The following is a 13,144-nucleotide window of genomic DNA, read 5'->3' as shown; positions in this document are numbered from 1 at the left end:
GGGCTATGTCTGGATGCTCAGTTATTTATCAAATTTTCGCACCATTAATAACACTATCACATTTGCATAGCACTTCATGCTTTTCAACATACTTTCCCATCCTTATTTCATTGAGAGCCAGTCCACTGAAGAGTGCTAACTCCTGGCTCTCTCATTTAATATCCTTTATGACCGTACTCAAGTTACTTTACCTCTCATGATCTCAGTTTCCTCATCTATAAAATGGGGGTGGGGGAATGAAAAAGTTCACTTCTAGGAGCTATGATCCTCATAGCAACCCTTTGACATTGATGGAACGTCATTAACACTAATCACTGTGTTATTAATCCCATTTTACAGATACAGAAATAGATTCATTGACTTGCCCGGATCACATAGAAAGCTAGTCGCAATAACTTAGGTCTCTGGACTCTTGGCCCAATGCCCTTACTACCTCTTTTGGACAGTCAAAGTCCTTGGTTCCTCTGATTCTTCAATGATCAAAAGATGTGCCTAGAAATTTCCATAATTGTGGTTTCCAGGGCTCTAACTAAGGTGGCACAGAACCACCGTGAAAGAGAAAGGGGAAGGAAAGTCCAAGCTGATATTCATGAGATCAAACAATATTTTTCTGTGCAAAGAAAAATAATGTATAGCATCAAGGGCACTCTACTCCCCAAGAGGGTAAGTGCTAAATAAGGAAGACTTGACATTTTCTTTGTAGATACTGTTCTGTGAGTAAGAGTCATATTTCTAAAGGTATTTGAATACGCTTGAAAATTCCTTAACCAGGAAATCTGGCAAATGAGTACAAGTCAAAGACACTTTCAGAACAGATATAATCTGTAATGCATACAGCGCATTTAGCAGGGTTTAGCAGGTTTGGTTTCAGGGACTCATTAGACTCTAGGGACAAGAGGGCAATCTTCTAGTCTGTCCTCCTCCTTCTAGACAAGATGGCCATTAAACCATTCTAGAAAGATGGATGAGTTTGAAATTTCCAGAAAAGCTAACTCCAGAAATGCCATTTTTAATATGTTACCATGTCTCACAACTCCTACAGGCAAGATGTTGTTCCTAATGTCAATTCCAAAACTCTCCTAATGCAGCTTATCACCCCACCTGCTTAATTTCAACGATGAAAAATATTTTGCAGGCTGAACTCCTTTTTGTTGACTTTTCCTAGTGATTCAGTCTCTGACTTCGTTTTAATTAGTTAATAGTAATAGCTAACATTCATATGTTATATATTTATATATGACAATACATAATTTTATATCATATAATATATTTTGTATTTGTAGCATTTATATTACATGTATGTACATACATATATTGTATATATGTATATATATGTGTGTGTATATAATAATACACATATACATGTATATATGTGTATATATATATATATATATATATATATATATATATATACACACACCAGGCATTGTACTAAGTATTTCATAATTCTTATCTCTTTTGATCCTCATAACAACACTGGGAGGAAGATATTATTATTATCCCCACTTTACAGATGAGGAAACTGAGGAAAATAGAGGCAGTGACCTGCCCAGGGTCATACAGCTGCTACGTGCCTGTAGCTGGATTTGAATTCAGGTCTTCCTGACTCCAGGCCTGGTGTTTTATCCACTGCACCACCTAGCAGTGAGAGATATGTGTTACGTATTATTTCTCCTACCCAGTTATTATAAATCTCCTCATTCAGGGCTGCTCCCTTCTGGCATCTTAAAGGGGACAGATCTTTTACTTTTCCATGGTTTTTGGATAAGGGAAAGGATATTTCTAAGTGTCTAAAAGCTAAACACACAACCTCAAAAAATCATTCAGAGACAAATGACTTGAAGGTTAGAGGAAACACGGGATCATAGCTAGAAAGTGGAGTTTAGAGTTAGGAAGACCAAGATTCAAATCCTGTCTCTGAGACATATTATACCTTGGTCAAATCATTTAACCTCTATGTAGATGAGGCAGCTCCTTCAAACTAATCTACTACATCAGAGAAGGCCTTTGCACATCACCAATTAGTAGGAGAAATCCTAGCAGCCTTCTGAACAACAGCTTTGGATTTTCCTTGATCCCCCTTGCTGGGATCCAGACCTCTAGGAAGTGAAAGACTTCTTAAATTTATAAGAGTGACTTACTTTTTACCTTAAAGCAGCATGTGAGTAAACTCAACAGACTTAACAACCAACACCAGCTAATAGACTACTCTTTCCCGTAGAGGTGATTCCGATAGTCAAATTAATTAAATCAGTATTCCTTTCTACTGTTCTGGTATAAATTCTAATTTTCCCTGGGTGAGTAGGCAAATGGCAATTTCCAAGACTGCCTGAAATCAATTCTATAAACATGTCCTAAAAATTTACCAGCCCACAATTTTATTTTTAACTATCCCAACATCTCTACAAATGGCAACAGTAAAATAAATGAGATCATCTTTCTTTACTATTTGCCTAGCATAAATTGTTAACCACCCTTGGTGACTGGTTATTTGCAAGATTGCCTGAAGATATGCTCTGGCTTCAGAGCCGCTCATGGGACATGATTTGATGCCAGTAGGGCTAGTATCTTTGTGTGTAGTCTCTGTACCAAGATCACAATCAGCGCCACTGGTCTTTTTTTTTTTTTGAGGTGTGGGGGAGGGGCATTCATTGTTGTTTGCCTGTACTGGCCCACCCCCAAAATTCACTTGAGACCACTGAGGCCTGTTACTCTATTCCCACCCCACTGAACTTTGGGAATCTTGTTTCCCAAGCTGGTTCTAAGGCATTTGGGAGTGTGAAGTCTAAGGTAGCAGTTAGAGAGCCAGCATTGAGTCAGAAAGATCTGGGTTTAAGTTAGGCCTCTGATATATACTGGCTGTATGACTTTGGGTAAATTACTTAACCTCTCAGAGCCCCAGGTTTTAAAATTCCAAAGCTTTAAACTGCAAAACAGTTATGGGGATATCAGCTGCCTTTAACTATACCAAAGAAATCACCTTTGGAACCAAAAAGAAAACACCCCAAAACACGAGACCCCTGAAATGTAGTAATGTTTGGCTTATAGAACTGTGAGCAGCTTTGCTGGATCTGTCTTTGTTGCGTGTTAGCTTTCTGAAGTGCAAAGATGCCTTTCTCCACTCTTCACAAACAACTCAAAAAAAAAAAAAAGCAGATAAAAGACAAAAGAATTCCAAGGGTTAAATCACCAAATCCCCCTCCTCCCTTTTTTTTAGCCCATCAAACAAAGATTTTTGGAGTTTCCATAGTGATGTGAATATTTTTTACCTAGCTCTAGGACAACTGTATTTTAAAGTGACAGATGTGCTTTACCCCTTCAATCTTCCCATAAAGTCAAGAAAAAAATTTAAATTTAAAATGCAGGCTCCTCTATTTGACTTTCTATGACTTGCCATGGATTCATGATCATGCCTGTCCATCTTGTGGCATGATTTAGTTTGAGTGGCTGGAAGGAAACGGAGACCTATTCTTGAGTCACAAAACTGCCCCCTGTCCCTGGTTTGTGGCTTTGATTTATAATGTGCTATCAATAATAACCCAAAGGTACAAAGCACATTCTTGGGTAGGGGAGGAGTCCCTTTTCCAAGTTTCTTTCAGTTCCAATATTGTTTTAAGTATATGAAAACAATTCATAACAGCAGAGAAAATGAATAAGAATTATAAGTATGTAACCCTAGCCAAGATCTACTATGAATGTGTCAAAGTGAAACCAAGTCAAGTCAACAAGCATTTATTAAGTGCCTACTGTCTAGCAGGCATTATGCTAAGTGCTGGGGATATGGAGAAAGGCAGATACCATGACACAAACAAGCTATTATCTCATAGAGCTGGGCTAACAAGAGAAGTCATGGGAGCTAACGTTTAACTAGTGGTTTAGGGTTTCTAGAAGGTTTATCTTCTTTCATTTGATCTTCACGTTAACTTTTCTGAGGGAGTCAGGGCAGTATCATTATTCTGACTCTCCAGAGAGGCTAAGTGACATATACTCCCAAGCCTATATGCCTCATTAAGGGACAGAACTGGATTTGAATAGAGAACTGCTAAGTATAATTCAAGTTCTTCCTACCACAACTTCTAGACTCTTACTGTATCTCCAGCCAACTCTTATTCCATTCATAGATAACTGTTTAATGTCATTTCATATACACTATTACCTACATAGGTACAATTTTAAAATTCCTTCTCACTCTCTCTTAATTCTGTATGTATTCCCATTTAGCTTTATCTTACACTTTATTGAAAGTCTTTAAATCTGAAGTTAAATTAGTCAGATTGCTTGTTGATTGGTAGATATGAAAGCAGCCAATTTTTAATTAATGCTTCTGAACAAGTCACTTAATTCCATTTGCCTCAGTTGCTTCATCTGTATGATGAACTAGAGGAAGAAATGGCAAAACACTCCAGTATGTTTGCCAAGAACACGCCAAATGGGGTCATGAAGCATAGGATCTGACAGAAAAAGACTGAAACTACTATGTGTAAAGCATTGTTCTTAACCCTGGTGATATAAATAGCAAAGTGAGATGCTCCCTGCTCTCAAGGAGCTCACCTTCTAAGGGGGAGACAACATTGACGGAAGATTTCAAACATAAGTCAGATGGAAAGGTCCCATGGTCCTTAGTGGCAAAGCAGATGGTGACATCTCTTCTTCAATGTCCTTCCCACTGATAAAAATCATATTCACTTCTGATGAACTGTCTGACAGTGCCAAGGACTTTGGTGGCAAGAACTGTCTTTTCTAAGTCTAATCTAACTGTAAGATATTATACTAGGCCCTGAGGATATATTTTTTTATGATACACTTCCGGCCCTCTTGTAGCTTATACTTTCTTGAGGGGAAAGGGTGGAAGACAATAAATACACAAGAAAGCATAATGAAAGATAGGAAATCTCCTATTACCTCTAGGATAAGACATAAATTCCTCTGTTTGGCGCAGTAACAAAAACAAAAAAAATTCTTAACAATATGGCTCCAACCTGCTTTTCCAGGCTTATTGCACACACCTCTCCATTCTACAATCCATTTTCCAGCCAGACTGGCCTTTTTACTGCTCCTCACACTGGACTTTCCATCTCCAGTATCTGCCTTTGCAGATATTATGCACTTCTTCCTCACCTCCACCACAAGAGCCCTGGTGCTACCTCAAGCCACCCTTGACAATCCACCCCACCCCACACAGGTACTAGTGCCCAACACCTGTTAATTACTTTATGATAACTTTGCATTTTTCTTTTAATTTTCAGTGTGTATGCTGTTTCCCACCATTATTATATTATACATATTATTGTATATATGCACATAATTATTTGCAGGCTATCACCTTGATTAGAATATAAGCTCTTTGAGGGCAGGGACTCTTTGTATTCCCTGTGCCTAGCACAATTCCAGGAACTTCAGGTGCTGAATATTCAGTATAACTGGATAAATGCTTTTTGTTTTCTTCATTGATTGATTGAACTGGAGGGGATCAGGGAAGGTTTCACAAAATATAAATGGTCCCTAAATGTACTCTTGAAGGGAGAGAATTCTGAAAGATAGAGATGAGGAAGAAAAAGCCTTCCAGGCATGGGGATCAACCTGTGTAAATGAATTAAGGTAGGAGAAGGCAAACTGAATTCAGAGCGTCATGAAGGGAAGTAGTTTGTAATAAAGCTGAAAAGATAGCTTGAAAGCAGATTATGGAGGGACTTAAAGGCTGGAATCCCTTTATTCTAGGAAGAATAGGGAGCCATGGTAGATTTTTGAGCCAGTGAGTAACATGGGTAGCCCTATGTCTAGAAGACAAACATATATTGTGGAAGGAGCCCTCTTCCTTACTTAGGTGTCAGTTTGAGTTCAGATGTGATCGAACCTAAGTAGATGAATAAAGGCTTTGTTACCAAGCTGTCTAGACTGAGTTTCCATTTTGGTAAATAGGAGAATAACTCACTATATCTCCTTAAAGGACCATGGATAACAAGGAAAATGCAAAGAGGGTGAGAAGCCTGCTTGTTAGCAGAATGCAGGACTTAAAGTCAAGAGAAATGCAGGTTCAAATCTCGTTTTTAATACTTAATAGTTATGTGACAGTTACTAGCTCACATTTACTCTCTGAGTCTCATATATAAAATAGAGATAATAATCCAATCTACCTCACAGGATTTGGTGAGGATAAAATGAGACAACATTTTGTTGTAATTCTTAAAAGGCTAGAAAAATATCAGTTATTTTCATATTACCGAGAATCACTTATGTGTTCAAAGGGCCAAAAAAAGAGGTCATCCTGGAAGAACAGGGCCAGGAAAGGAGGTAGGCTGATTATATATGTCAGTGAGCAGGGATTTACTATGGAGGGCTGGGATGTAAAGATACGTTTCCCTCAAGGAGCTTGTTCTAGTGGGGGAGACAGCCTTATGTACATGCATATGAGTTATATACAAAAAAAGATGGAAGACAATCTCAGAGGGAAGACTTTTTAGGATGACAATGGGTGGGGGGGAGGGCTGGATTTAGTGGGAGAGATGAGAAAGACTTCCCTTAGAAGGTGGGATTTAAGCTGAGTCTTGAAGGAAGCAAGGAGAGAGAGATGAGAAAGGAGACTATTCTAAGCATGGGAGACATCCAGTGGGAAAAGTCAGGGAGATAGAAGATAGGATGTCCTGCGAGAGGAACAGCAAGAACAAAAGCCCATAGAAGGAGAGAGAATTGTATGGGTAGTCACATAGTGTTTAAAAAGTCAAGAGGGAGGCCTGCAGCATTATGGGAACATCATTTCTATCAGACATTTGCCTGAACAAGAGTCCACATGAGAAGAGATAAATGAGCTCTGATCAGCATTTCTGGAGAATACACACATTGATGAGATTAACAGGTCTATTTAATTAGTGAAGTCATTTATGATATTCAACTTCTGTGGAATATATGTTGGAATATATATATATATATATATGTATATATATATATATATATGTGTGTGTGTGTGTGCGTGTGTGTGTGTGTGTGTGTGTGTGTGTGTGTGTGTGTGTGTAATGTTACAACTAGAGTCTTGGAGCTATAAGTGACCTCAGAAGTCAACTGGTCCATCATCTCATTTTGCAGATGAGAAACTCAGGGAGGTGCCATCCCAAGGTCTCAGTGAATTAGTGGAAGAACTGGGTCTAGAACCCAGGTTTCCCAACTCTCTCAGTCCAACACTCCTTCTCACTAGATCACTGCCTGTTATATCTCTCCAAAGGGAATCCTGGGTTTGTTGCTAGTGAAAAGAAGAGATGAAACGATTTTCTGTTCTCCTTTATTCTGTTGCGTTTACAGGTAACATTGAAGAGAAGGTAAATAGGCCTTTTGAGCACATCAGGGGTTGGGCAAATGATGCTTCTATTTGCCTAAAGCTAGGCTGGATGAAAAGGGAAACATGGGGAGGGCATGAAGCAGTCTCCTTTCTCTTGCACTAGCTGGAGAACACAGGTTCCCTGGCACTTCAGGGAGATGAGAATGCACCCTGAGTTTTTAAAAGATGTGATAAATACTTTTGCAAGGGCAAAACCCTGCTGTGTCAATGTGAGGTATGCCTTTATGGCTCAATTATAAATACAATGGCAATGACACTTACATTAGTAGTGCCAGTTCTATTTTAAGTAATCTGACAGATATATGAGAGCTTTAGTGCTTTTAAAATTGAATCCATATTCTTAGTTGGGAACTTATGAACACAAAGCCCAGTGGTGGGAAGAAATAATCAAAGAATATAGGCCTGAAAGGGGCCTTTCATGATCATCTAATCTTATTGCTATTTGTCATTCAGTCAATCAATCAATATTTATTAAGCCCCTACTATGTGCCAGGAACCATGTAATTCCTTTTAAACTTTCTTCAAGTTTCCACCATTCCTGCCATTTATATGAGTATCGTGGCTATACGATATCTCCTTAACTTTATCAGGATCAGAGCTACATTTGGCCTTCAAATGTTGATGAGATGGCAGGGAGAGATAAGTGAAGGGAGGTGCTGAGATAAATATTAACATATATATGTATATATTTATACACATATATGGAGAGAGAGATAGAGACAAAGAGAGACAGGAAGAGACAGAGAGATAGAAAGAACGGAGACAGAAACAGAGAGAGACAGAGACAGAGACAGAGAGAGACAGAGAGAGACAGAGAGAGAGACAGAGAGAGACAGAGATCACTTTAATATTTATAAAGAATGCCAAGAAAAGGTCAAATGGAAGGCCAGAAAAAGACAGACAAGCAGGAAAGCTTTGAAAGCTATAGGTTGGATTTATTACATACTTTAAAAGAAAACAAGTTGTACATAACAGAGATGAGGCAGCAAAGGTGCATTGGATAGAGTGCTGGACTTTGAGTCAGGAAGACCTGAGTTCAATTCCCCTCAGCTATTCACTTGATCTGTCACTTGATCTGTCTAAGTCACTTGATCTAAGTCTCAATTTCTTCATCTATAAAATAGGGATTAAAAAGAGCACCTCATAGGGTTGTTTTGAGGATCTTAACAGCTGACTCCATGGTCAGACCACGTGCTGCTCTAGAACCAGGACACAGAACACAAAACAAGAGAGGATGTGAGCAATGCTGATATGTCCTGAAGAGTCAGCTTTATGTCTGTCGAACATGCCATGAGTTAATTCAATTGTCCATCATTGGGAAAGATCGCTCAGAAGTTTATGTCTTTGTAATATTTGATCTTTAAATGTAATTGAAACAAATTTATACCAGAAGAGTCCATTGAATAAATACATTTTAAAGAAGAATCTGTAGAAAAATCATTTTGATAGTTTGAAATTCATTTTATCCCATTCTCCACCATCAAAGAAGGTTGGGGAAGGTATGGTGATTAACAGTTCACCATCCAGTCATCTACTGCCTATTGAATAGCCCTTAAGTGGGACAACTGTTACAATGACATTGGTGTATTACATATATATGCAATATATTTATATATATATATATATATATATTAAATTACTGTATGAATTAGTTGTTATTGGGTAAGCAAAAGATATCTCTCAAGATCTCCAAAAATTATAATAATTCTTGGACTTAGGGAAACTAGATTTCTGGGGAAAAGGCAAAGGACAGGAGGAAAAAGAATCAAATATTTTGCTCATAGAAGCTGGACATCAGAAAAGATGCAATATTCAGATAAATGTTTCGCTTTCACTGGAATGAGAAAAGAAACAAATTAGGATTGGAATTAAATGGCAGACTTTTCACATGTACAGGGGAAAAGAACCAAAAACTGAGAATAGTCTGTCTGGTCTCAGATGCTTGGAAAGAAGAATCCAGAGCTAAGAGAGCATAGTCAGGTTCGTTCCTAAACTAGACCCTCAGAAATAGGATTCATGCCTTCCTGGTATCCTCAGAGACGTAATAAAGGCATTTTTACTATACTCAAAAGCCCAGCCTAGGAATGTTACAGAATCCTTACTATGAAAAGGGAAGCAAAGCAATAGTGGAGTGTATTCTCAAGCCTATAGCCTCAGGGAATAAGCCCCAAATCCATGGGGGGAGGGGTGGGCAGCCAACACAGGGAGCCTGGACACGCATACACACATGGAAAAAGTGAAAAAGAATTAACTTCCTTCTCAATCTATCAATTAATCAATAAATATTAAACAAGCACATACTGAAGGCAGCAAGGCACAACAACGGACTGGAGTCAGGAAGACTCATCTTCATGAGTTCAAATGCAGCCTCAGATACTTACTGGCTATGTGGTCCTGGACAAGTCACTTAACCCTGTTTGTCTTAGCTTCCTCATCTGCAAAAATGAGCTGGAGAAAGAAATGGTGAACCTCTCCAGTAACTTTGCCAAGAAAACTCCAAATAGAGTCACAAAGAGTAGGAAATGACTGAAAAGCAGCTGAACAATGACAAGTATATACTATGTGTCAGGCACTGGTGCTAAGTGTTGGGGATGTAAAAATAGGCAAAAGATGGTCCCTGCCTCAAGGATCTTACAATCTAAGTTCCCTATCAAAATGGACACCCTGAGTGATGAAATTGCCTTCTAAGCCATTGAGGGTGGTCACATGGCAAGGATCGAGGAATGACAAATAGGCAGGCTAAGTATTCTACTAGTACCCTTAAGATATCAAGGAAAAGCGACATTTTGGCCAGACCCCTGTGATGCACTCATGGGAGGACAAAGACAAGAATCACTCTCACAGGATGGACAAGACCAGATGGGTTGCAAGCTGCATGGCTGGAATGAATATCCAAATTGATGAGATTATAGATTTATTCTGAATATTGATGCTTTGATGAATGTGTGATTTCTTAGGCCACAGATTTATTTTAAAAATCATCTGTCATTCAGCTGTTTTCTATTAACATTAATAGGGTAGAAATTGTTCTTTGATCTGTGTCGCTGATTTGGAACTGCATCATAGAATTCTGATTTTAAAATTGCTGCTGCACAGTAATCATAAAATGCTTGATGAGACATGGCGATTTAATTGTGCCATCCTGAGCACATGAAGAAGAGTCTGGACTCGTCAGCATTTCCCAGCATGCCTCATTTACATTCCGATGTTTGGTGCTGATTGTGCTCACTGTTGATTCAAATTCCATGGGAAAAAATGAAAGAAGACTCAGAAGTAGAGATATTTTTTCATCATATTTTTCATGTTTCAGTTAAAAAATAAGACATTACTTTGGACTACTTGAAAGTTACTTAGTAATGGCTATTATGTTTAAACCCTTCTGCAGAAGATGCTGTGTATCTAGATAATGAGAAGGAAAGGGAAGAGTATGTCCTGAATGACCTTGGGGTTATTTTCCATGGAAACTTCGATGACATAAAAACTAGGAGCTGGAACTATGGTCAGGTAAGACATTTTGAACTTTATCATCATCCTCCTAAGCATTTGTTTAAACCCATAGTGTCCAGCCTTTTGAGACCCCTTTTCAATAGCCAAAAAAAAAATAAAGGTGTGTTCTCCTACTTGAGAGTAGTTGGACTATTCATATCTATTTATTGAAAAAAATATATTCTCTTCAAAAACTATAATGCTCTAATGGATTTATGATCTCAGCAATGTGGATATACCCAGGAATTATACTGATTTCTATCCATCCATGCCTGGTTTTACCCTCATCCTCATCATCTCTTAAGTTCATCAAAGAAGGTCTACCCAGTGTATGAGATGTCTTCCTTACTTTCTCTGAACATCATGAGAATGACAATGGAGCACAGATAACCACCAGATTGCCCATTGGTTGTGCCTCACCCCCCCCACATGACCAGCCCATGTTTCTTGATTATACATTTCTTTTAGAAAGTCCTTTACTCTTATTCTTCTTCACAATTTCTCATTTACAGAGTGTTGCATCTTACCGATGCTCAGCATATATCTTGCCTTTGCCCTCCAGACAATCTTCCATTTCAATTCTTCAAAGACTGTAGTGTTCCATTATGAACGCTATAAACCTCAAGATAATGTCTATGAATTCTTGTTTGCATTTTATTCATTGCAGCAGAATATGCATACATTTTTAAATAGTGAGCCTAGAAATGCAAAAAAGGGCCACAGAAGACACTCCACTTGTAGTGTCTTACAGTAAGCATAGATGGAATTCATTGCATAGGAAAGGAGCCATCTCAGGCCCTAGAGTACTAAAGCTGGGGTTTGCATAGGCCATGCCAATGGGGAAAGGTTCAGCAAGATCTGTTATATTATACTAGAACAGTATGAATCATTCTCCTCTACTGATGAAGGGTTTGATGTGCAAAAGCAAATCTGGAAAGAAAAATACTGACAGCCTCCTCATGACCCTGGCTAGAGATTTTATGACTATCTCATGTAATGTTATCCTATGTGGGATGGCTTAGGGGAGTGTGTCTTTAGGGAAGACAGGAGCTCAAGCTAAATGGTACCAAATTACTTTGTCTCCAGGTAGAGGGGAAAGGCAAGTTCTAGAGAAAAAGAAGACAAATAGAAAAAAGAAAAGCAATGTGTGGAAATTTGGGGGTTGTTATCAAAGGTCTGCCCCTACCTTCTTCTACCCTTTTATTTCTGCCATTTTGAACTCTCATAATAGGAAGACTTTAAAATATTCCTTTGTTCTACCATTTCTCTTTCAAATTCAGTCTGGTATTGCAAACATTTATGTCTCTTCTACATAGACAACCTATATATGTGATAGGGAGGGGATCTGAACCCTTAAAAGGAAAAGATTATGTCTTTGGGATCTGGGCCCCAAAAAGGAAAAGCCCTAGATTCTCCCATGTGGCCCAGGTCCCTGGCATTCACCTGGGGCAACTGACCCTTCCCAGTTAACTGCTTTTTCATTGTGGCCCCACACCCAATCTCCTGAATTGTCTTTTACCCCTAACCCAGCCCAGCCCTCATTGTCTGGGCCCACCCTAGACTGCCATCTAGACCCCTTTCACATGATCCAGGACTCTGTTGTTCACTTGAGGCACCCGGCCCTTCTGGGTCCATCTCTGTTATCTCCCAGTCTCTCCAGACTACTTGGCCACTCCTATATCCTTCTCGTGGTCTATCTGCACATAAGGTCCATCTTGCCCCCCATTAAATTGCTTAGATTCCTTAAGAGTCTGGCTAATGCTCAGATTCCTTAGGAGTCTGGCCAATGTGGCAGATTTTTAGAATCATGCCTGCCCTGACTTGTGTTCTAATAAGTCTTGTCTTTGGCTGAGAGAAGGCTTGGGTCTAATTCATTCAGGGCAGGACCTGCACATTGCTATTTTGGGGTCCCAGCAAGCCTAATCCTCAACATATCTACATAAAATACCCTTTTTTCCTCTCTGTTACCAATGGATTTTAAATTTTTCCCTCCCAGCAATAAAGAATCATTGAAGGAAGAGGGGATGACATGGACAAATATTGTTTTAAGAATAGCAGCTTGACAGCTTTGTGGAGGTTAGATTAGAGAACAGAGAGGCTGGAGGAAGACAGAAGTTCAGAGGCTGTTACAATAATCAATTCGAAAGATGATAAGGGCCTGAATCAGGGTAGAGGTGGGTACCAGTAGCATTGAGGGCATAGATGCAGGAGATGTTGTTGAGGTAGGATTGACAAGACTTGGCAAATGATTGGATACTGAAGTTGAGGGAAAGTAAATAATCAAGGATTACTATGAGGTTGTGAATTGGACAGCTGGAAAAATGGTGA

The 13,144-nt window shown here is 39.0% G+C and overlaps 1 protein-coding gene across 1 annotated transcript in view; it reads left to right on the top strand.

Moving 5' to 3' along the window:
- F13A1 (coagulation factor XIII A chain) overlaps positions 1-13,144 on the top strand; it is a 198,692-nt gene that overhangs the window by 79,156 nt on the left and 106,392 nt on the right. The window contains exon 5 of the mRNA XM_036766459.1: positions 10,716-10,834. Coding sequence (XP_036622354.1) covers positions 10,716-10,834 — 119 coding nt within the window. The remainder of the gene's footprint in view (positions 1-10,715; positions 10,835-13,144) is intronic.

The sequence above is a fragment of the Trichosurus vulpecula genome, chromosome 1 (assembly GCF_011100635.1).
Source record: "Trichosurus vulpecula isolate mTriVul1 chromosome 1, mTriVul1.pri, whole genome shotgun sequence".
In the NCBI taxonomy this organism is placed as follows: Eukaryota; Metazoa; Chordata; class Mammalia; order Diprotodontia; family Phalangeridae; genus Trichosurus; species Trichosurus vulpecula.
Note: the sequence above shows the minus strand (reverse complement) of the source record. Positions and strands in the feature narration are given on the sequence as shown.